We start from the raw sequence: 24,139 nt of genomic DNA, 5'->3' as shown, positions 1-24,139 counted from the left end.
CTATTCCCATCTCACTGACTTTCCCCACTTGGAGTTTCTCTACTCCAATGGAGAGAGAAGGGTGCTCGAAGGTTTCCTCTCACCACCCAAATTGCTCCACATTTCCCTGGTTTGTCTTTATCTCATACCTACTGCAAGTCCTCTTCTGGTCCCACTTTTCCCTCAGACATCCTTTTTTCCAGGGCTGCACTTGTGTCCTGCTGAGCAGATCCAGAGGGGAGCCCACCTGGCTGGAGGGCTCTGGGTGCTGGCTGGGGGGCTCTGGCTCTCTGTGGGCTTGCTGGGGGCTCACAGGAGGACCACAAGATCCTGCTGCCAGCTCCAGGCAAGGGGTGTTGGGGAGAGGAATTGGCCTGCCAGAAGGGAAATCTTAGGGCAATTGGCTCCTTCTGGAAATAAACACCTCCTTTTCAGTGTACCAGAAATTATCACTACAGGGAATACTTGGAGGTCATGTGGAGACTAAATCTGCATGTACAAAACTCCCTGTGGGAGTCACCTATGGGCTTCCTCATTCATGAACCCCAGGAAATGGCACAGGGAGGTGCTGGGTTATCACCCAGCATCTGCCAGAGTGACAATGGGCATGCCTGGCTCCAGGGCCCATGCCAGTTCCTGCAGCATCCCACCTCAAGAAAGGACACTTCCCAAAGAAATCCCATGCTCTGCCAGGCACTGCTGACTTTCATCTCTGCAGGCCAGCGTGTCCCAAGCTGCCCATTTCAAGGCAGAGGACATGCACTTGTCTGTGACTACTCGAATTAAGTGCCATTTGTCACAGCAAGCCCTGCACCCACTTCATACTCATCATCCTTGAGGACTCTCCTCTTGGCACAGACGGGGATAATGAAGAAAATACTTAATTAGACTGCTACACAGCCCCATCTCATTTTCTGTCCTGCATTAATCAGGGCCTGGGGAACTGTGCAGTTGGGAAGAGAGAGGCCAACCCTGAGTGCTGGTGCTGCTGTGTCACCATCCATCAGCTGTGGTACCTGCTGGCATAGGAGCACCATGGTTGGGTGAGGTGGGCACCAAGAGGAGAAAAGGATTTGCCAGTGGAACATGCGGCTGTTCAAGAGGTTTTTGAGAAGCACACAGACCTGGGACTTGTAAATTTGCTTTTATAGTGGTTTTTGGTAGTGGGGTTTTTTTGAGGGGGTGTTTGGTGGTTGGTTGGTTGGTTTGTTTTCTGTCACCTTTGCCATGCCACTGCTCAGACCACATAGCAAGTGATGTCAGGTTGGGATGCTCAGGGACAAGTTTCATTGGTTTTCTCGCTGGTTTCCCCTTCTCTGAGCACCCCCTGGGTGTTTGCTGGTGACAATTTTTTGGCAGCAGACGCCTGCACTAGCCACAGGTAAAACTTTTCCTCTCCCGCCTGCACTTGGCTGCTGCTCACACCAAACGCACCCCGGGATGTCCCGGCAGGTACGGAGGAGGCAGAGCGGGCTGTCCCGCTCCGCTGCGCCCCGGGATGCGCTGGGGGAGCCGGGTGTCCCCGGGTTCTCACTGGGGACACGCAGCCTTTTGTCACCATCTAGTGGGGACACGCAGCCGCGGCCACAGGCTGAACTGGGCGTTTGGGACTCTCCTCCTCTGTGATTCCTATGGGGCTCCCCCTCGGGCTCCCACCCAGCTCTCCTGGCTTTGGGGGCCGCGTTTGCCCCGCAGGCCAGCACCCCCAGCCCTGGGCAGCAGCAGCAGCCGGGTAAGGCGCTCCCAGCGCTGCAAGGCTCGGGAAAAGCACAGGGGTGAGCGTCTGCCATGCCAGAAACTGAGAATCCATGGCAAATCCCTCCTGGGGTCTCCACTGAACCAAAAAAATTCTCTTTAACTGTGGAATTTTATTAACACTCCCAAGCCACAGACATGCAACAACAAGAGACGGCCATAATAGGACCTGAAGTATATTTACTGCACAAATAGAGCTGGCAAACCTGCTCTTTTGGCCAAATTACCCTTCTCACTGATGCTCCTCTGTGAAACCTCCCTCGGCCTTGAAATTCCTGGAGCTGCCTGCAGAGGAGCTGGGATGTGCAGTGCCACAGCCCTGCAATGTGGTGTGTCCCAGAAAAAGGCTGGCCTTGCTGCACTCTGGCATCATCCTGCCCAGTGCTAGGGCTGAAAAATCCTGGCCACACGTGGGATACAGGGAACAGCCCAGCCTAAATCTGGCATCTGCAAAGTCCTGGCTGCTTTCCTCTCTGCAGTATCCTGGGCCCTTTTTGGTCATACAAGCAGCTGGCAGGGTTGGGCCATATCCAGACCTGCTCAATGGTGCATGGATAACAGTGCATGGATTGACACAGTGCATGGATTCATGCAGTGCATGGATTGATACAGAGTATGGATTGACTCAGTGCATGGATTGATGCACAGTGTGGATTAATACAGTGCATGGATTAACACAGTGCATGGATTAATACAGTGCAAGGATTGATCCAGAGCATGGATTGACATGGATAATAGATTAATACAATGCATGGATTGATACAGAGCATGGATTGACACGGAGCATGGATTAACATGAAGCATGGATTAATGCAGTGCATGGACTGACACAGAGCATGGATTCATCCAGAGCATGGATTCATCCAGAGCATGGATTGACATGGAGAATGGATTAAATCAGAGCATGGATTGACACAGTGCATGGATTGATATGCAGCATGGATTAATCCAGAGCATGGATTGACTCAGAGCATGGATTAGCACAGCCCCGAGGGCAGTGCTGGTTCTCACTCTGCACAGGGTGCTGTGCTCCTTCCCCCAAACCCTGGGTTCTGCTGCAGCCTCAGAGATGCCAGAGGCAAGGAAAACCTCCCAACACACTGCTGGGGAAAGGGACAGAACATAGGCCATGCTGAGAAATCCCCTGCCAGGGTTGGGAACCAAGACTGGCCTGCTGCCAGCCCAGCCCTGTGCAGATCCCACTGCTGGCACTGCTACTGGACACATGCAGTGTCCCAGCTGCCAAAACTGGCCCTGGCTAAAGCAAAGCAACAGTTGTACCTTTCTCATGACAAACCAGCCTCCCACAGCACGTGGAGGAACCAAAGCCAGCCCCAGCACAGGCAGCAGAGCTGTTCAGGCAGTCATGGTACAGATTTTGTCGCACTACATGCATGGTGAGGAGAGTGCAAACAGCTCTTGCTTCAGACAGTTAAAAATCAGTTTCTGGTCTCTCTGTCTTCCATTCCATCACTCTGCATCCCCTTGGGCCACAGCTGGTCTGTGTCACTGCTTCCCCCATGCAGTGTCCCCACTTGGGGACAGCTCCTGCAGCACACAGTGGGACAGGAGCCAGGCATTGCTGTTTCACAGGCAGGGCCCAGCTGCCCTACACCAGGGGTTTTCCCAGGTGGGATCCCCATCTCCTGCATGCCTGTGACCAGGGCTGGAACAGGGCACTATCCCCTCCATTCCAGCTCCTTCCCTCCCCATACTGGCTGATGGTGGCAGGCTCTCCACAGGCTTGGCTTTCTCCTGGAGAGGCTGATTGATCCCATCCCCTCTCAGTGAGGTGCCCTTAGCTCAGCTTGCCTGGAAACTGCCTCTCTTACCCAGCAGAGGAGAATGAGGCACCAGGACAGCCTAGGGCCAGGGATGTTGCCTCACCCACAGTGTGTCCCTTTCTTCAGGTGGCACTGAACAATCCTGGGGTGTGCCCTCAAAGACAGCATTCATTGAGAGTCTGCATTTTTATTCTAGGGCTCACCAGGACCTCATGTTCCCCAAGTCAGGTGTTTATCTTGAGTAGGCCTTGAAAGAGCAAACTGCTCGAGTCACCCCTGGCTGAGTCAGCAGCCCCCAGGAGCTGGCTGGGTGCCCAGTGTGAAGTGGTAGGGGAGGTAAGGCATTGGGGAAACCCCAGCAATGGAGATTGGTCTGTGTCAGACAGGGGCAAGGCAGCACCCAGCCCTGACAGCAGGGTGACAAGTGAAAGGGGTACCAATTCTGCCCTGAGGCCATTTCTACCCCGACTTTATGGCCACTGGCGGAAAATCGCACCGGGGAAAAAGGTAGTGTCTTCTTGCAGTGACTGAATTCAAAAGCATCCATCAGGCAAGCTCAGGCTTATTTTTTTCTACCACTTTGGGCCTTTTCTCCCAGCCTGAAGCAGTGGAGGCTGGCAACTGCAGAGCGCTCCTGTGCCAACTGCAACCTCAGCAGCAGCAGCAGCAGCAGCAGCAGCACACTGACACTGACCGGCTCCTACGGACGCTTCTTGGAGCTGTCCACGGGTGCTCAGTGCCTCCCGAGGGTCGGGGAGGGGACGCAGGGCCAGGCGGAATGGGTGGCAAGGCCAGCGCCCGGGCGAACCCAGTCCCAAAGCGGAAGCCAAAAGCATGTCCGGGCACAGTTGCACGCCGGACGCCGAGCTGCCACAGAGCTGGCCGGGGCAGCCGGACCTACCGGGGAATGGCAGCGTCTCTCCCGGCGACGGTCTCTGCCGGACCTCGGGACCCGTCACCCCCCGGTCCCTGCCGGACCCCGGGACCCGTCACACCCCCGGGTCTGCCCGGCTCCCGGGACCCGTCACCCCCCGGTCCCTGCCGGACGCCGGGACCCGTCACATCCCCGTCCCTGCCGGACCCCCGGGACCCCCGCTCGGCCCCACCACGTGGCCGCCACCCGCCACGTGCTCGCCCTTGGCCCGGCCACGCCGCCCAATCAGCGCGCAGGCGCCGAGCTGCCTCCGTCCCATTGGCCGCGGCCGAGTCCTCCCGGGCGGGCGGTGCGTCCCCCCGCGCTCGCCCCCCGCCGCACGGCCCCGGGGCTGGAAGGCGCCCTCCGGTTGGCCGATCGCAGGGCGCCGGCCATTGGCGCGGCAACTCGAGGGGCGGGGGCTGCCATTGGCCGGGCGGCGCGGCGCGCGCGGCGATTGGTCGGGGCGGGGGCGGTGGGGGCGGAGCCTGGCGCGGGGCTAGCAAAGGGGGCGGAAGGGGCGCGCGCTCGCTCTTTCGTGTCAGTGCCCGGCCCGGCCGCCCGCGCCTCCCTGCCGCTCCCGCCGCCCGCCCGCGGCCCGATCCCCCCGCGCCGCCGCCGCGCCGGACGCGCCCGCCCCGCTCCCGGACACAGCTCGGCCGCCGCCCCTGCGCCGCCAGGCACCGCCGCCATCATGGTGAAGATTACCAAGGTGAGGGCATGGGGTGGGGGGGCGCAGCCGCCGGGCGGGCAGCGGGCGGACGCCGCCATGACGGGGCGGGCGGGTGCGGACGGCGGCGGATCGGGGTGGGAACCGGGTCGTCTTCTCGCCGCCGTGCGCTCGGGCCGCGCGGTGGTTCCAGGCCTGCTTTCGCTCGCCGTGAAGATGGCGGCGAGGGGAGGGGCCGCGGGCCCGGAGGCAGCGGATTCAAACACCCCCTTGTCCCGCCGTGCTCCGTGCGCCGGGCGCGGGACGCGGGACGGGAGGGGAGCGGACGGCGGGCAGTGGGGAGCGGGGTCCGGGGTCCCGGCGTGTGAGGGGCGCGGGTGGGCCCCGCGTGTGAGCGCGCGCGGATGGGGGGGCGGGGCTACGTCACAGAGCGGCCACGTGGGGCGCGGGGACAGCGAGCACGTGGGAGCGCGCCCTGCTCCCGGGAAGGGCCCCGCGCTCCCAGGAAGGGCCCCGCACACCCCGCAACCACCGGGCGGCCCCCTGAGCACCGCGGGGGCCGGAGGGCGGCCACGTGGTGGGGACAATTGCCCGCCGGAGCGAGCGCTCGCAGGTAGCCCACGTGAGCAGGGGAGCTAAACGTGCTGCTCCCGCTCTCTTTCAGACCCCGAAGAATCAGATCAAGCAGAAAAAAATGGCTCCTCCCCCGAAAAAGTTCGAGGAAAGTGAGGAAGAGGAGTCCTCTGACCTAGAGGAGAGCAGTGGAGAAGAGGTGATTGATCTAGAGATGGAGTCAAAAGGATGCACGTGTTACAGAAGTGTCGTGGGGATTGTGGGTTACACTGTAACAGGGTACCAGTAAACTGCCCGTGTTCCTCACTAAACTGTGGCTAAAGAATAAACTGGATTTCTTAAAGCTAAAGCCGCGTGAGGAAAAATAGCTCAACTGCTAAGTCTGTACTTCCAGGCTTTTGGAAGTACTTGGTGGGGTCTTAAAATTGTCCTAAAGCAGATAAGCAAGTGGGTACCTAATTACCCTAGTAATGAGCAGTATGACATTTGCCACATGTGATGACGTGCAAGTGTAAAAGTTCCAAGATGCTGAATGCTAATATGCACCACTGGTCTTGGTTCAGATCCAGGGAATTTAGAGGTGCTTTGATGTTCCCTAAGTGGGCTCCTGAAAGCATGAAAAAGCTGAGTTTGAGCTTTATTGATTCACCAGGGTGGGCATTTGAGTTAACTTAAACTGTGAAAAGGATATTGTTTAGAATTTACTGGCTGTATGTTTGTCTGATAGTGAAGTAATGGTAGATTAAACAGGCCAGCATGAGTTTTACATTAATGTGTCTTTCAGATGATCCCCCAGAAGAAACCACAGAAAGTTGCTGTTACCCCAGCCAAGAAGGCTGCAACTCCTGCCAAAAAAGTTGCTACTCCTGCAAAAAAGGCAGTTACACCTGCAAAGAAGGCTGTGGCTACTCCCCAGCCCAAAAAGGCTGTTACTCCAACTCCTAAAAAGGCTGCTGTCCTAACCAAAGGAGCAAAAAATGGAAAGAATGCCAAGAAGGAGGAGAGTGAAGAAGAAGATGATGAAGATGATGATGAAGATGTGGATGATGAGGAGGATGAAGAAGATTCTGGTAAGTTACCTTTGAAATACACATGGGCTAAAGATGATTCAATCAAGTCATTAAATATGAGTACCTTTGCAATTTAAAGATTTGTTTAATACTTGGGAGGGGGTTCAGTGATTAAAGAGGGGTTATGAAGGAGGGGTGGGCAATGGGTGAAGTTTGAAGGAGAGCTTGGGCTGCAGCTGCCTTACACACAGCCTGTAAAACATCTCCTAGTTTCTTGATTGCTCTTTCCTGAACTTTTGGACAAAATTTGGGGAATCTCTTAAGTAGTTTTTTACCTGATTCATTGCACCTTAGTAGTAATGACTTGTGGTACTCTTGGTGCAGATGAGGAGGAGGAACCACCAATGCCAGTGAAGCCTGCAGCCAAAAAGCCTGCAGCAGTACCAGCCAAAAAGCCTGCAGCTGTGCCAGCAAAGCAGCAGGAGTCCGAGGGGGAGGATGAGGATGAAGAGGATGATGAGGACGATGAAGAAGAAGATGGTATAAGATGTTTAATACTAAACACAGGGACCTGGGGGAGGGAGGAAGCTCAAAGGATTGTGGGAGTGATGCAGTGTGTGCTCAGCTGGTTTTAGCTGGTTGCTGTTGTCCGAATTGCTGAATGGGTGTTAATTTCCCTGTTATCAGTAAAACTTTTTACTATTGGTGAGCAGGTTTTGTTTGGATTTTTTAATGCAGTAAAATTCAAGGGAGAGAGACATCTTTTGTAAAAATTGAGTGTATTAAACTTTTTTTCTAAGAACATACAAATTTCAGGAGGCATGAGAACATTTTGCTCAGCAGCATTTTGTTATCTTAATTTCAAAAGGCACTTAATGTGGAACTGTCTAAATACTGTGCTCATCTTGTTTCAGAGTCTGAAGATGAAGCCATGGACACAGCCCCTGTTCCAGTGAAGAAAACCACTCCAGCCAAGGCTGCACCAGTGAAAGCCAAGGCAGCAGAATCTGAAGATGACGAAGATGAGGAGGAGGATGATGATGAGAATGACGATGAAGAGGAGGAGGATGAAGAGGATGCTGAGGAGGAAAGTGAAGATGAAAGTGAGTTAAAGTTTAAAATCTTACAGCTGCTGAGCAATAGTCTTTGTGTATGACTGGTGTAAAGATTAATGCTCTTGTGTTGATTCGGTTTAGGAAAAGTTCTGTATTTTTCAGTTGTGTTTTGTTTTGTGTCACAGAACCTGTCAAGGAAGCACCTGGAAAGAGGAAGAAAGAAATGACCAATAAAAGTGCACCAGAGCCCAAGAAAAAGAAAACAGATGGTAAGTGGTGTGGGATCATCAAATGATGTGTGTTTAATGGACTGTGATTGGACTCTGTTGTATGAGGAATGTAACTGTGAAGGTCCAGGATGTCAGGGGTGGGGTTTCTCAGCACAAATGATGATTATAAGGGACTTAATACTGAAATATGATGTCACTTCTGAGCAAAAACTGATGTGCTAAAGCTGTCTAGACTCTGGCTCTCAGTTTTAAAAACTGCCTTTAAAAAAATCCCACTTTACTGTCTTTTCATTTAAAGGGCCCACATCAGCTTTCTCTCTATTTGTTGGAAATTTGGTCTGCACCAAGGAGTTTGAGGAGCTGAAGACTGGACTCAGAGAATTCTTTGGGAAGAAGAATATTGAAGTTGTAGATGTCAGAATCGGTGCTTCCAAGTGAGTTCATCAGTAGAATTTTGCTGCTAATTTTCTTTTATTTGGCACTAATTTGTTCATGGGGTCCAAGTGTGCTGGTTCCCCTCAGGATGCTGGGATGGTTGCTTGGTGGTGGTGAGGGTTTAACTTTGCCTGGAACCTGACCAGCCAGGACCTCTCTGGTGTTAGGTTTGTGTTTGTGGTCTGTGCTGCCAGAGATGGAGCAGAGACCTCAAGGATGCTGTTCTTTCAGGCGGTTTGGCTATGTGGACTTTTCATCTGCTGAGGATCTGGATAAAGCTCTCCAGTTGAATGGAAAGAAACTTATGGGTTTGGAAGTCAAACTGGAAAAAGCAAAGAGCAGGGAAGCTATAAAAGAAGACAAGAAAGGTATGGCCCAATTAAGAGTTTCTAAAACGCTTACATACAGATGTACAAGTTCAGACTGGAATATGTGCAAATGTGATCCCAAGAAATAGTGTGTATTGGGAAAGCTGAGGAAGAAATAGGTTTCTTTCTGAAACTTTAGGACCTGTTTTTTGAACTTGATGCCCTTAAGAGAAGCACAGCAGTTTCATTAACTTCGGTTACAGTTGCTTTTGCAGCTTCTGAAAATGTGAATGCTTGCTCTTAATTTCTCCTGGATCAACTTGCTAAGTCTCACTGAACTGGCAGTGTAGGTGAGGAGGGATTTTTAGCTGGTAACCAAAAGTAACTTGCCTTTGCAGTGAGAGATGCCAGAACGCTGTTTTTGAAGAACCTGCCCTACCGCATAACCGAGGAGGACATCAGGGAGGTGTTTGAAAATGCAGCGGAGGTCCGGATAGTGATGAACAAGGATGGAACCAGCAAAGGGTGTGTAGCTGAGAGGCCTGTTCTGTGTTTGCTGTTCCTTTAGCTCTTGGCATATTCTGATAAGCTTACATGTCCTTTGGCTACCTTAAGGAACCTGCTGCAATAGCTGTCCTACTTTTTGCAGCATTTTTCTTTTGCATCTTCGCCCCCTCATTCGCATACTTTGTTGTTCTTTGAAGGAGGCATTTGCTTACATTCTTTTCTGTGTTGTAGGATGGCCTACATTGAATTTAAAACAGAAGCTGAGGCAAACAAAGCTCTGGAGGAGAAGCAGGGCACAGAAATTGAGGGTCGTGCCGTGGTCATTGACTTCACTGGTGAGAAGAGCCAGCAAGAACATCAGAAAGGTACTTTCCATACTGATACCATGCATACAGATGGCATTCAGGATTCATTTCCACTTGCTTCACAAGTTCCTGGGGGTATGCCAACTTAAAATACTGCAAGAAGATTAAGATACCAGATCTTTTGCCTCACTTGTGCTCTGCATGCTATGCACTTTGTCTCTACTGCATTTTTCTGGCAAGGGGGAAACTGGTCGTGGTGAATAAAACAGGGTTGGATTTTGCTTTGGGCCTCACCTTGAGGTGAGGAAAGGGCAACAAGTATTCTTAACCCCTTGTCAGAGTCTGGTAACTAGAGAACAAGAGCTCTCTCTCTCCAAACCTGCACTTAACAGCATTGACTTTTCCCCCATAGGAGAGTCGAAGACCCTAATTGTCAACAACCTCTCATATGCTGCTACAGAAGTGACTCTCCAAGAAGTATTTAAGAAAGCTTCTTCCATCAAGGTGCCACAGAACAACCAGGGCAGGCCTAAAGGGTAGGTTGTGCCTTCCACCTGAGCCCCAGGCTGGCATTGCAAGTGACTTGCCTCCAAAGTGTCCCTTGTTCCCAGGCTGACTGGAAACTTCTTCTCCACACAGGTATGCATTCGTAGATTTTGCCACAACTGAGGATGCCAAAGAGGCATTCAATTCCTATAACAACACAGAGATTGAAGGCAGAACAATCAGACTGGAATTCAGCGGGCAGAAAGGGAATGCAAATGCACGAGGAGGAGGAGGAGGATTCGGCCGTAAGTGTTTCATGTTTGATCTCCAGCTGTGGCACCATCCAGGCAAATCTATGGCTGCTTTAAAAAAAACCATGCCAAACATTGTAAGCAAATGTGCTGGATATGATGACTGATTATCTGAAATGCTGATGAAACTATTGTTAAATTCCTCTAGATAGTCAAGTGCTGATCCAGCAGTGTCTGTACAGTTGGTTGTTATTATTGCTGATAAGGTCCAAGCCTCTATTTTAAAAAAAGGACTGGGGCAAACTTAATTTGGCAATATCAGGTTGGCTGATGGAAATCCTTTGATGTCAGACTCTAACTGCAGTCCTGAAAAAAGTTTCCATGGACTCCAGGTGCTTGAGCTGTTCCTTGAAAACAATCCCTTTATCCCTGAGTGCTGTTCTGGGAGCCAGTTAATGCAAGCTGGATGTGATGTTATGAAGCTGAAGGCTGCCTTGCTCAGGCTGAATGAATTCTGAATGTGCTCCTTTTTCACAGAGCAAAGCAAAACATTGTTTGTCAGAGGCCTTTCTGAGGACACCACAGAGGAGACCTTAAGAGAATCGTTTGAAGGCTCAATAAGTGCAAGAATAGTCACAGACAGAGACACTGGATCATCTAAAGGGTGGGTTAAACATCACCTGGGCTGGCTTCAGGTGCTACAGAGCACCTCACTTTAGCTGATCTCTGCAACACAGGGTGTTTCTCATGCTCATGTGGGTGGTTCTATGGAGCTGGTAAATGGGGTGGGAGCAGAGAATACAGCTTTGGGTGCACTGGTGGAGGGCAGCACGTGATCCCTTCTCACCTCTTCTCAATGAGCTCCTTCCTGCCAACAAACCTCCGTGGCAGCTGATGGATTCGCACGAGAAGAAAATTACCTGTACAGTACTGGCAAACTCACAGTGGGGTTCCATCGATTGTGATTAGCCACTGCTGTCCTACAAGTGACACATCTGTGGGATGCAGAAGTGCTGGTGTTTGATTCCAAAAGATTTCTGGTGGGAACCTGCAGGTGGTGCTGCAGCTTGTGAAATGGGACTGACTTGGTCTTGCAACCTGTTTCCTAGGTTTGGGTTTGTGGACTTCAGCTCTGCAGAAGATGCCAAAGCAGCTAAGGAAGCCATGGAAGATGGAGAGATAGATGGAAACAAAGTGATCCTTGACTTTGCTAAGCCAAAGGGTGACTTCCAGCGTGGCGGTGGATTTGGTGGTCGTGGTGGCAGAGGAGGTGGCCGAGGAGGAAGAGGTGGATTTGGTGGCAGAGGTGGTGGCAGAGGTGGATTTGGAGGTAAGAGGAAGCCAATGCTGCTGTTTGGAGGGGATGTGCTCCAAAATGAACCCAAAGCCATTCTTGGGGTTATGGTGTAGAGCTACTAGAGAATATTGAATGTGAATTTATTTTCTGTCCCTGTGCCAGGATGGGTTTAGAAGGGCAGTGGTATAGATAGACCACTGCAATATATTTGTGCATTTAATATAAATACTACAGTGGTAACTCTGCTTTTTGCAATAATTTTCTTCTAGGTAGAGGAGGAGGTGGCTTCCGAGGAGGCAGAGGAGGAGGTGGAGATCACAAGCCGCAAGGGAAGAAGATCAAGTTTGAATAAACTTCCCCTTTCCTTTCCCTTTTCCTGCTCTCCGAGACTATCTGAAAGGACTCCGGGGGTTTTTATTCTCCTTTGATGGTGGCGGAGCCTTCGGAGGACATTCCAAGAAGCGAAGCAGTACTGTGAGCCACTTGGAAGATAAAATTCTCATTTCAAGGAAGAGAGAGCAAGCCATTTTGACTGCTTGCCTGTTCAAATGAACTTTTTAAAACAAAGAGTGATAGATGTGGGAATTTACCCCTTGTCTGTGAGTTGTCTTGAATTTATAATGTTTTACCCATGTAAAAAAAATTTTTTTTTTCCTATAAACTTCTGTAGCATTTTTGCTGTAAAAATGCAGAATGTTTTATCATTTGTGCTTTAGCACCCTGTCTTGGACAGATTAAAGGACCTAAACTGGTTCGTGTTACTTCTGTGCCACTAAATGAAGCCAGGCTGTGAGAAACAGGCAGTCTGTAGCCTTCCCTCTTTTGGGTTAAGGTCATTGGTGTCACAGCAGCAGCTTCTGTCCTGCTCTGCTCCAGCAGTGTATGCATGCTGTTAGCAGGAAGTAGGGGAAAGGATTGTGATGGCCAAGGTAAGCTCTGTAACCACTTTTTTTTTTTTTTAACTGAAGATGCTGTGATGGTGCTTGCTAGCAAGTTGCTTTTCTACTTTCTTTTTAAACAAAGTAAATCAGATCTTGTACTAAGGCCCTGCAGTTCAGTTGCTCTCTCCTACAAGTATTTTCTCTTGTGCTTCATTTCAAATTGTCTCTTCTTGCCCCTAAATGTGAGCAGGAGTTTGGGCTGAGTGGCTGCCTTGTAACCAAATTCAGGCCTCCTTTCCTTCCTCATGCCAAGGTCTACAGTCTGGGGATGAAGGGCCTCAGTCCTGTGGCATGGTCACTGACTGGTTTTTCTAACCAGACACAGCGTGCTGCCCTTCAGTGGCAGCTGTTCAGTTTTACATGCTTTTCTCAGAGTGCTGGGTGCAGAAAACAGGCCCAGAAAGCAGGGCTGTGTGCCTGAGCCTTCCTGGGCACGAGGTCCCTTGATGTCCTCTACCCCTGCCCTGCTGAAAGGTCCTGCCCTGACATTTGGCCTGTGCCAGCTCCAGCCGTGGCCAGCCTGTTCCACTCTCCTGGCACATGGCCACTGCTGCGACCTTCCCTGCCCTGCTATGGTAATTTCTCCCTGGCTTCCACACATCGAGCCCACCCAAAGGCCATTCCCTGTGGCCAGAACTAAACCAGTAGAGTCAGGGGTCGTTTCAGCTGGAGAGCTGTGCGGTTTGTGTGCCACGTGTCATCGCCCCCGGCCCTGTCCAGGTTCTCCCGGCCCTTCGCCATCGGCCATTTTGGAGCCACGGCCCGGCGGCAAATGGTCGGAGGGGCGGGCGCGGCCGCCAGGGGGCAGCACCGGCCCGCGCTCCGCGTCCTTCCCGCCCCGCGTGAGGGGCAGCTCTGAGGGCACTGCCGGGGAGCCCCGGCATGAGCCCTGCTACCACCGCTGGACACGTGGCACACGATGGCATGTGACAGCGTGGGGTCCCACTGGAAAGAGAATGGGCAGGAGTGTCCATGAGTGCATCCACTGAGTGCTTGTGTCTTGCCCATGTGTATGAAATTTTTGATGTCTCCTGGGGCAGCTAGCCCCAGTGAGATGGCCCAGCCTGCCACTACAGTGTGTCCTGGTCCCCTTTGCTGACCTCTCTGCTCCCCAGCACCAGGAGTGTCCAAGCTGGGTGCCAGATCTGGAAACAGCCCCTCGGTGCCCAAAGGCCAAAGTGAGATGCACGGGTTCACCTGTGGCTTTCCTCCTCTTCACCCCAGACAGGTTTGAACCTCATGACCAGGGGCTGTGTTACCCCATGGTGCTGCTTGGGCTGTGGAAGTGAGCAAGGTCCTGCTATGGGGACGGTAACAGGGACAGGAGTGCCCATCTCCCTCTGCGCAAGGAGAGAGCGCTCAATAAAACCAGTGAGTTCCCAGCCCTGCTGAAGTGGCTTTTGCCACAGAGGTTGACATGAGAATCTCCTCCCTGCAGGGCACCAGGAGGATCTGAAGTTTAGCTTGAGATGAAGGTGGAGGAGAGCATGAAAGAGAGAAAATACCCACCAGCCTGGTTACCATGCCTGGCTCCAGAAGGAAGCTGTGTCAAAAACTGGAACAGGGCAGCTTCAGTCCCCAGTTGCCCATTCCAAGAAGTCAGTTTTGTCACTGTAGCACTTTGCCAGGTTTTGTTCCCAGCAGAAACTCACTAGTAATGACATGAGGTGAAGGCTTGTAGGATTTTTTCTTCTTCTTTTAACCTTTATTTAGAAACTAGAATATTTACCAAACTCTACAAGGTTTCTCTGTAACGGTCCCACCAGATGAAGAACACTGAGAAATGTCTGCACACAGCCCTGGCTCACCATACACATTGCTACAGAGAGCGAGAGCTGACCCTGCATCCAGGATAAATGTACAGCCTAAAGTACTGTACTTGACATAAATTATGGAGGTATCAATTTGGAAAGTGTTTCTGAGCTCACTCCTGTTGGAAGGAGGGAGGGGAGGGAAAAGTAAAAGAGTTGTGTGCTGCCTAAGCCCAGTGGGTACCAAAAATGCCCTCCGGACTCTGCTGAGGGACCTGGTGAATTGTACATCCAGTTTCACAGTATCACCACCAGCTGAGCCCTGGGCAGCACTGGCTCTCTTCCTTCTCTTCAAATCTGCATCTCATTTGAACAGGGCCATTTTAAGAGTGGTGTGGCTTGGCGTGTGGGTGCCCTTTTTGACTGGTTTATGCTCTTTAATATTTGTTTTCTAACCTGGGAAATGTACTTGGAGTAAATGAAACAGGCCTGTTTCCAAAACGCATTAAGAAAATAAGAGAAAGGGAAAAAAAAAAAAAAAGGCACTGCACAGGGGGACCTTTGAGGTAGTAAAATATTTTTCCTTTCAATGTCTGGCACCAAAGAGGGAGAGAGAGTAAGGGCGTCTGTGCCCGTGTTTCGCTGTGCGTGGTCAGGGCCATGCACATGGCTGTGTGTGTCAGCCCCTGCAGGGACATCTGGGCATGCCAGCCCTACACACAGGGACATCTGTGCGTGTAGAGCCTGTGCCTGGGAGCACGTGTGTGAGCATGTGTGGCTTTGCACATTCCTGTGGCCTTTGCTCATGCCTGCAGGCAGTGGCTGGAGAGCATCCGTGGCTCTTGTGTGGCCACATGTCTCTGTGTTGGGGGTTTCCACCAAAGTAACCAGCCCAGGGCTCCCCTTGAGAGCTCGTGGCCCTTTCAGCCCGAAGAAAAAAGGCAATGTCTTGTGACCCCATTTCCTGTCATGCTCCAATCTCAGCCTGTAGAATAAATACTGAGAGGAGCAGACATGTGAAACACCAGCTTTTCTTCACTTTGTCCCCTTGGACCCTGCTTCTCATGCCAGAGCAGGACAAATGTCTCCAGCCTACCCTGGAGCATCACAGTTGCTGACAAACCAGAGCTGAGCCCAAAGCAGCCACACACAGAGCCTTTGGGGCTGTTCTTCCCCCGCAAGGCAAAGCCATGAAGGCAGCTGTGCAGCACGGAGAGGGTCTCCCACAGCACCCCCTGGGATGCCCAGGAAGTTGGGTCCCAGAAGTGACAAATGCCCCCCTGGGGGATTCCAAGGGGGATCACCACTTTTCTCCACCTCTTCCTTGGCCACAGGCAAGGGCAGCTGGCCTAGTCTCTTGCCTGCCAGAAGGAACAAATCCCTGAGGAATTTCAGCTGGGTGCATTCCTCTGAGGACACATGCAGTAAGGCTGCAGAGGGGCTGGGGAGCCAGGCACAGCCCAGGCTGATGCTGGGAGCCATCGTTGCCTGGGAGCCTCTGACAGGGACAAGGACCCCAGGTCCCCAACTGCCAGGCTGAAACCCTAACGGGGACTCAGGGCTGTTGAGGGCCAGCCTCGGAGAAGAGCCCCTTTCCCCAGCTGCATATGGGGACACACAGGACTTTGGTGGGGGTGAACCCAATGCACACAGAGTCAGTGTTACCAAGACCTTACATAGAGGAGAAATTTGAGATAACAAAATCCCATGATTTTTGAGTCAGGGGGGTTGATGCACTTGTAATTGGCTGAACTCCCTTGGATCAGCTTCCCTGGATAGCCAGACCCTGAACATCTCCACATCCCTCCCTGCCTCCCTCCACTCATCATGCTGCTGTGGAGGAGGTACCTAAAGCAGAGCACAAACCTCTTTGCCCTCTCTCCATTTTGTGCTAGACTTGTCATGCTTTGTTGGTTTTTTTCTCTTTTTCAGCAACCCCCAACCCAGCTGGAGATACGTGAACCACAATACAGTACAGGAACAAACCCTGCCCGTGAGTGCAGTGTCTCTGCCCCCCTCACCCTGGAGGGCAGTGCCCCTGAAGGATTTGTGTGCCACCAGTGGAGGCTCACCCCACCCCAGAGCAGGGATCGGTTGTCCCAGCTCCTGCAGTCCCAGCTCTCCAGAGAGACTGAGCTAAAGGACATTGAGTTTTCTTGAGCATGTCAAGTTACTGTGGACCAAGTCCCACATTTGGAGCAACTCTGGAGGCAGCAGTTTATGAACCACCAACATACTCCGGTAAAAACATGGCTCCTTGTTCATCTTGCTGTTCTTGTTTTTCACAATACCAAAAGTCTTGAAGCCCTCGTGCCCAACAGGTGACACTTTAAGGACCTCCAAGCACATCCCTAGGAAGACATCATCAATGGGGTACAGCTCCAGTGTCTCTGAGGCCTTATGCAGCCTCTTGGCCAGAGCTCCATCCATGATGAAGCCCCCACCCCCTGCGTAGGGTGGGTAGATGTTTTTGTTGTAGAGGGCACTGGGGATGTAGTACTTGTTCTCCTTCTTACGGATTGGCCTGGCCCTGTGGAGGACATCCCCCACAAAGAGGTCCTCTCCCTCCTTCTTGTCCTCCAGGAACTCCAGGATATTGCTGGGACTCACAAACACATCGTCATCACCTTTGAAGATGAAGTGGACGTTGTCACAGTAGATGTCAACCCACTTCAGGAAATGGACTTCTTTGAGGGTGAGGTTGAAGAAGCTGTCCAGGAAATCCCACTGCAAGATGTCCCCATAGATGTGGTTCTCATAATCTAGCAGTTTCTGGTGGTTGGCTCTCTCCTCCTCCTTGGAGGCGGTGCCCAGCAAGAACAGCGTCCTGATCCTCTTGCCCTCCACCTCCTTCTCTTGGCCCCAGGTCCTGCGGATGGCCTCGCGGCGGTCGTGCTGGGTGATGATGGACTTGACCACAATGAGCAGGTAGACATCCCCGCTGCACTTCTCTGGGTGGTTGATCAGCATGGGGAAGTAGCGGCAGTGCCGATAGAGCAGGAACTGCTGGAAGTTGGGCTCCAGCCCTTTGAACCAATCCACCTTGCTGAAGTTCTGGTTGGCTGAGCAGTTGGTAGTGGTGACATCCCAGGATTTTGTTTGCTTTGCCGTCACGCTCTCCTTCTTCACAGGAGCTTTCTCCTTCTTGGTCTTCCAGAAACTGTTGCTGATGGAGAAGGCGTTGTCTCTCTTCTGTGATTTCAAGGGCTCTGAAGGGGGCAGTTCTTTCTGCTGCTGGCCCTGCATGAACTGGTTTGGGGCCATTCCACGCTGCAGCACCGTCACTGTAATGATCAGCAAGAAGGAGAGACAAACTGTTTTGTAGATGGTCTTCTTCCTAAAGGGAAGAGACAAGGGGTTAAGGAGAAGAATATACAGGCTTAAAGAGGCTTGTCTGCAAAAGCACTTTCTTGAGAAGTCATGGGATGCTCATAATCTGTGTTCCATCACCTTTTGAGGAGTAAAAACCTTGTGGGAAGAGCTGCAGGACACCTCAATGCATACTCTTCCCAGCTGTATCCTGCTTGTGGGGTGGCTTTGGGGCCACACTTAACTGTAGGGACAGGCACAAGGTATGTGGGGGTGATTGCAGTGTCCTCTGGTAACCCCAGTACGAAGATCAGGGAAGGGTTCACAGGAGAAATGAAAATGGGCTGAGAGAGAGAGAAGTCAGGGTGAGAGTTTCAGCAAGGCAGCTGGTTCAGGAGAAAATCCCAAGAGAAACTGCTGTTTCAGCCATCTGAAAATTGTAGTTTAGGACAAGAGCAGGAGGGAATTATCTTTTCCAGAAAAGCCTTAGCTGCAAGACAGACATACTATCCATGGCCTAGACTGGCATCACAGGTTACACAGCACTGAGAAACCAGAGCTGGGAAGACCATAAGAGTCAACATGAAACTAGCATTGCTGTTTAATTTCAAAATGGCACATCAGGATGAAAAAAGAAAGCCATTTGAGTAAAATTTCATGGTTCAGTGGGAAAAAGACATCCCTAACCCTACAACTACCTTGGGAACCAGTATTTCTGGGGGCACTGCTGGGCATTTGGGCAGCTCTTGGGTCCCGTTGCTTCCTTTGTGGTGATAAGGAGCAGTGGATGCAGGGCAGATTGGGTGGGCAGATTTTCCCTGCCTGTGACAATCCAGGTGTCTGCATGTCCTGGGTGTGCAGGGCATGAGTAGATCAAACCCAGTTCTTCCTGGGGCCATCCTCTGCTGCTCTCCTCTGCTGCAGATCTATAGCCCTGGGAAGCTGCTGGCTCGGGGACAAACCCTGCATGGAGTTCATGGGGAGCTTAAGCAGGATCCTCCTGAGGTCCTTGGGACTGCAGAAAAGCCGGACTTGGAGATTATTGATGCACAGTTCCTTCCCAGCCTGCTTTTCCATTCAGCTAAAGGTGGGTTTCTCATCCCTCTGCCACAGAGGAGGGGAACTGCTCTCTCTGCTCAGCTGCACAAAGTAGCTCCTGAACACTCAGCTTGTCTCCACAGCTTGCACACTGCACCAGCTTCCTCCTGCCTCAGGCCTGCATGTCCCAGCTGCCTTGGGGCATCTCCCTGTGCAGGTGAGCACCGGGCATGAGAGGATGGCAGCTGAGCTCCTTGTCTCTACTCTCAACAGCTTCCCTAGGGCAGCCCCATCTCTGTCTGCTCTGACACAAGGTGCTTGGCAGTCCCTGAACACCCTTTTCCTGCCACTGCATTGTGGAGCTGATGGAGACAGATGTGGCACTGGTCTTGGGATGCCCCTGTGCCTGTCCTCTTCATGTCAGAGGCACATCCCAGCCTGGGTGACACCCACTGGGGACAGCCCGCACCCCCCTGCTCCTGTCAGAGCCAGAAAAATCCAGAATCCTCTCTAGCAGGCAGATGGCACCTTCACTTCAGGAGACACAGAGAAGGAGCTTGGGGCTGCAATCTGAAACATTTAACCCAAGTATTTTCCAGATAGACAAAAAAAACCCTCAAAGCCGCAAAATTCTCCTAGACTGGATTGTGATCAGAACCACCATGAAGCTGCTGGAGTTTTCCTCAGGCTGCACCAAAACACCTATGGGACATCCCGTGGGTCATCAGACTCCCCAGGGCAGGAGACAGCACTGTGCTAGGGGATTCCACTCACCCTGAAATGCAGAAATCCCAGAAGGGAACCAGGAGCTTTCAGGAGCTCCTGTCTCTGGCTTTGCTCTGAAGCACAAAGAACTTTTGAGCTCGATGTCGTCGTGGGAAAACTGTGATCACTAGTGTGGACTGTGGGAGCGAGTGTGGAAATAAGTAATTAAGGATAAATGGATAGATATTCCTCATCCGGTTTTGTATGTGGCCACTCATCTGAGACTGATGAGGGAGCAGTTCTGATTAGATCTCACCATTCCCTTAACCCTCTCCAGCCCTGCCTGCACAGATTTGAGCTTATTCTTACAAACCCTTCAGTTCTAATACAACTTTACTCCAAGCACAGCCAAGCAATGTTTAAAACCTCTCATCCATACCTGACAAGAAAATGCTGCAGAATTTCTGCTGCAGAAATAACCCCTGTCACCCTGTGTAGTAATTTTATTTGCATCAATCCCATCCCATCCTGTCCTGTGCCACCACATTCTTACACTTTCCACCATCCAAGGACAACAAGCGATAAGATACTCAGCCTGAAGGATGGTCAAAGGTTACCCAGAAGCCAAAGGACAGGGAATTACTGATACAAATTTTAATAATTTGCATAGGTAGGGCTGTCACCAACTGGCACAGATGGTCCCAGCCTTGGCAGACTCTGTCTGACAGTGCATGGGTGCACTGACGCCCATTACTCTCCTTGGGACAAAAAGTTCTGACCCAGGGCTGAGGGGACAACTCCAGCTTTTATTAAGAGCTGGAGCGTTAAGTGGCCTGGGTATGTTTATAGGTGAGGTGTTGCACAACAGCACAGAAACTCATTCCTCCTTCCTTCAGTGGACCCTGTTTCCTAGTTCTCACCAGTGCAATTCTTGCTTTGTTACAAGAACCTATTTGGGATTTTTCTTACTGGCCTGACTGCAAATCACGGGGTCCCACCAGGTCCAGCAGGAACCAGGAGACCCAGAGCCACCTCTGCCCTGCAGAAATCCTGTCCCTGCACTGCCAGGAAAGCGGAGGGGACTGGGAGGACCCTGAGCCACAACCGCAGGCAATTCCCATATCAAACCAAGGATTTGGGGGAGCTGCCATCGGCGCCAGTCAGGTCACTCTGCCCCAACTGCTGGTGTTGGTGCCATCAAGAGAGCTTTGAAAAGGTCTTAACATGCTCCTTCTCTTCCCTTTTATCCACCAAGGAAACTTCAAAAGCCTCCCTGTGAGGTGGCTTTGCCACCAGGCAGTTAAATATAAACTCCAAATTAGAGGTGGGCAGTACCCCTTTCAGGTGTTGATGCTCGAGGGCAGATGAGGCGCCGGGAGACAGGGGCTCACTATCCCTATCCCTATCCCATTCACTTCGGATTCGCGTGAAAACCTTTTGGATCCACCAGCGCTATATATTTATGTGATAGGGGCTTTTGCTGGCCCCTCAGTTAGACCCAGTCTCTGGAGGCACCGCCAGTATAGAGTCCTGTCTGTTGGCAGCGCTGAGGATTTGGAGAGGGGATCTTATAAAGGGGCAGATGCTGGGCAGGAAGAACCCAAATGTCCCCAGGAGCAGCCTGTGCAATAGCGGGGTGCAAGCACCAAGCGGGGCCGCAGCTCGCCATGCGGGTGACCGGAGATGCGTCCCCTCGTCGTAAAAGTCTGGTTTAAATAAAAGACCGTAAAACCACGCTCCTGGGGAAGGGGCAAGAGCCGAAACCCCGAGTATTGCCCCGGACGAAGGCATCTGCCCCCAGGCTGGCGCTGCCGTGGGACGGGACCCCACCGGGCAGGGCTGGAGGCCCTGCTGCCCCCGGCCCTTCCACACAAACCAGCTCTTTTCAGGGAAAAGCTGGGAAAGGCATCCCCAGGGATTGGGGGGCACCAACCGGCCGCCCCTGCCCGTTGCCCCCGTCCTGCCTCCCGCCGGGCCGGAGCTCCGGTGCCCCGGGATGGAGAGAAATTCGTGTCGGGAGCGGACCCGCAGGGAGCCTTCTCCGGGGTACCGCGGCCAGCGAGACCCCGCCTGGGAGTCCCGCGGAGCCGGGAGGGTCGCTCCAGGGATGGGGACAGACGGACAGGGGACAAATGACACACTCCGCTCTAAGTCGCTTCCACATGCCCACCGTCCCCACCAGAGCTGTCCTTCCCCGGCCGGCCACCCCCGGGGCGACGAGAGAGAGGGACCCGGTGGGGAGGGATCCTCGCAGTCCCCCGGCTCCGGGCAGCGTCGGGACGGCAGCGCCGGGCAGCGGGAGCGGAGGACACGGGACGGCGGAGCCAGGGATACCGGGACTCGGTGCGGGAGCGGGGCTCGGGCTCCCCGCTCCCCGGAGATCACTCACCACTGGAACATGCTGGGAGTGGGACGGGGCGGCCGCTCCGCTGCTGGCCGGGCTGCCCGCGGTCCGGGCGCTTCTCTCTGCACTCTTCCTCCTCCTCTTCTTTTTTCTTTCTTTTTTTTTTTTTTCCTACTTTTTCTCTTTTCCCTCCCCTCTCTCTCCGAGGTGGAGCCTAGAGATGGATGGCAGAGCAGGTAGGTTAACTCTTGCCCTGCCCCTCTGTCCCGTCCCCCCTGCCCGCCCCCGCAGGCAGACAGACAGACAGACACCTCCCCAGTGCTCCCAGGGCAAGGAGTTTAAGGGTGACACGTCCCCCTGAGGACCCTCCCCGCTGCTGATGGCTCTCTCACCAGGATCTGGGGCGTCCTAGCCCGGCTCCTGGTGTACTGTGCCCTCTCTGGGGTGCATTAGTTCTGCCCCAGAGTCTTTAATGCACCTCCCGGGATACCCACCTCTCCTGGGACCCACCCTTCCCCTACGACCCACATCTCACTCAAAGTCCACAACTTGTCAAGGGCCAATACTCTGCCCAGGACTCCAGTCTCACCCAGACTTCCATGCTCTGCCCAGCACTCACACATTTCCTAGGAACCACAGCACACCTGGGAGTGTAGGAAGTTGACGGGGAGTTGCTGCAGCAGGAAGATTCCTGCTCAGCATACTGGGACCTCTCATGGGTCAAATTTCCAATAGAATCACAGCCAGGTGAGGCGTCCTTTCAAACTGTTCCTTTAGCCCTTGTTCAGATGCAGTTTCACCAGCATTCCTGCTAGAGTCGTATCAGTATGGGACACCCCATTGCCCATTAAGAAGCAGATTAAAGACCTTATTTTCCTTTTAAATGTAACATTTCAGTTGCAGGTGTTTTTCAGCCATAAAAATCAGTCCTTCTGATTTCTGATATCTCCCTTTTTTGTCACCCTCCCAATCCCACCAGCTGCTCATGTTTGCCATGAAGCCAGGCTGGGAAGCCTGCAGGAAATTTGCAATATTTCCTTTCCTGTCCAGCAGAGATATCCCAGTCCCTTTCTGAACAGTTCCTCTGCATTTTTCATTATGAGGGTCAGGGTCTCCTACAGCTCTCAGAACCCCCTGGACACACTGAGCTTCTTATGGGAAAGGCTCTTCTTTCAAAGACTGGACATGCAGAGGGACCCACTACCTCTGCTACTGAAACAGCACCAAGAAAAATCCACATCCAACTCAGTTTTGGGAGGAAGATTGCTCTGCTTTCTCCAGATCTGTTTCTCTCTCCTTATCTCAGCTTATCGCTTTCCCAGGTGCCCTGCAGCTCTGTGTCCTGGGGCCTGTGAAGGCTCCCCAGGAAACATTGCCCAAACAGGCTGCACCAGCTCTACAGCATCCCATGTCCTTATCACCATCAAAAGTCCATACATACCTTTCCTGATTCCTTTTTAGCCTGTTCCCAGTGCCTATAGGGAAAATTGTATTTGTTGCATTCATGGCCCCAAGAAAACCATGGCCATGAGATTCACTGAGCATCAGCTTGACCAGAACAGGCTGTGAGAAGGACCCTCCTCATCCCTGCAGCACAAGGGATGGTTTGGTGCATTCCCTTGGCTGGGAATTCACCCCGCTCTGCAAGGAGGGGCTCACAGTTGAGGAGCACCCCACTGGAGGATGGCCCTTGCACAAAGGGATGTGAACAGGAACGCCCTGAGAGCGTAACAACCTTTTCACCCCTGCAATTTGCCCTGGGACCATGATGTGGACAGGGATGGCAGCATCCACTCGTGGGGAGCTGCAGCAAATCCCAAACCACAGCCTGGGGTGACTGCTGCCCCCCTGGGCACCCTGTGCTGTGGGTGTGCTGCAGCCTCCCGGGGCGCTGCGGATGCCCCAGCAGCAGCACACCCAGCCCGTGCTGCAGCCTGCAGGCTGTGCTGTGCTGCTCCAGCATGGAAGGGGCACTGCTGCAGGGTGAGGAGGGCTCCTGGCAGCCTGGGGCAGGGAGCGGTGCCAGCCCTGTGTCCCGCCTCTCCAACGGCTGCTTCCGTGCAGGAAAGCTGTAGGGCTGCAAGCATAGCACTTCCCGGATGATTCCATGCTGCTGTGCAGGGTTTTGGTTCAGATAACCCCCTACCTCCTGCTGTGAGAGAAAAAGGTGCACATCCCACTGCATGGGTGTGAGGGCTGCACAAAGCTATACCTCTGATCATCGTTAAAGGCTCAAATCCTGACAGGTCTTGGGCTTCTGATGCCTGGGATAAACACAGAACCGGGCATCCCTGGCACCACCAGCTCCTGTTTCAAGGATGAACCCAAAAATGAAGCAGAATTGTTTATGATTTTTTTCATCATTACATAGAAAAGTTTAGGACAAAACCAAGTTTTCAGCTCTTCAGATTCACCCTGGGAAAGCAGAAAAGCAGCAGGAAGAACAAAATCCAGCTAAAAGGATATTTCTTTTAAAAAGTCTTACTCGACACA

At 52.6% G+C, this 24,139-nt stretch overlaps 2 protein-coding genes and 3 non-coding genes across 5 annotated transcripts; 4 read left to right on the top strand and 1 right to left on the bottom strand.

Moving 5' to 3' along the window:
* The first annotated feature begins 4,880 nt into the window (after positions 1–4,880).
* On the top strand, positions 4,881–12,602 carry NCL (nucleolin). The gene is made up of 15 exons (XM_074547284.1): positions 4,881–5,143; positions 5,766–5,873; positions 6,459–6,744; positions 7,069–7,224; positions 7,599–7,787; positions 7,925–8,008; positions 8,268–8,403; positions 8,636–8,772; positions 9,111–9,237; positions 9,451–9,584; positions 9,937–10,060; positions 10,164–10,315; positions 10,799–10,925; positions 11,371–11,591; positions 11,828–12,602. The coding sequence occupies exons 1-15, from the start codon at positions 5,126–5,128 to the stop codon at positions 11,908–11,910; spliced, it is 2,082 nt and encodes a 693-aa protein (XP_074403385.1). The 5' UTR covers positions 4,881–5,125; the 3' UTR covers positions 11,911–12,602.
* LOC113459023 (small nucleolar RNA SNORD82) lies at positions 8,119–8,188 on the top strand. Its single transcript, XR_003379817.1, has one exon. It is a non-coding gene; the product is annotated as a small nucleolar RNA SNORD82 (small nucleolar RNA).
* Positions 10,413–10,489, top strand: LOC113459024 (small nucleolar RNA SNORD20). The gene has a single exon (XR_003379818.1). It is a non-coding gene; the product is annotated as a small nucleolar RNA SNORD20 (small nucleolar RNA).
* On the top strand, positions 11,109–11,249 carry LOC113459018 (small nucleolar RNA SNORA75). Its single transcript, XR_003379812.1, has one exon. It is a non-coding gene; the product is annotated as a small nucleolar RNA SNORA75 (small nucleolar RNA).
* A 1,570-nt stretch (positions 12,603–14,172) lies between the features above and the next one.
* B3GNT7 (UDP-GlcNAc:betaGal beta-1,3-N-acetylglucosaminyltransferase 7) lies at positions 14,173–21,850 on the bottom strand. Its single transcript, XM_005484890.3, has 2 exons — positions 21,692–21,850; positions 14,173–17,587 (listed from the first exon to the last, which is right to left on the bottom strand). Exons 1-2 carry the CDS (start codon positions 21,700–21,702, stop codon positions 16,387–16,389), a joined length of 1,212 nt encoding a protein of 403 aa, XP_005484947.1. The 5' UTR covers positions 21,703–21,850; the 3' UTR covers positions 14,173–16,386.
* Positions 21,851–24,139: the final 2,289 nt, after the last annotated feature.

The sequence above is a fragment of the Zonotrichia albicollis genome, chromosome 9 (assembly GCF_047830755.1).
Source record: "Zonotrichia albicollis isolate bZonAlb1 chromosome 9, bZonAlb1.hap1, whole genome shotgun sequence".
NCBI lineage: Eukaryota > Metazoa > Chordata > Aves > Passeriformes > Passerellidae > Zonotrichia > Zonotrichia albicollis.
The sequence above is the reverse complement of the archived record's forward strand: the minus strand, read 5'-3'. Positions and strand labels throughout refer to the sequence as shown.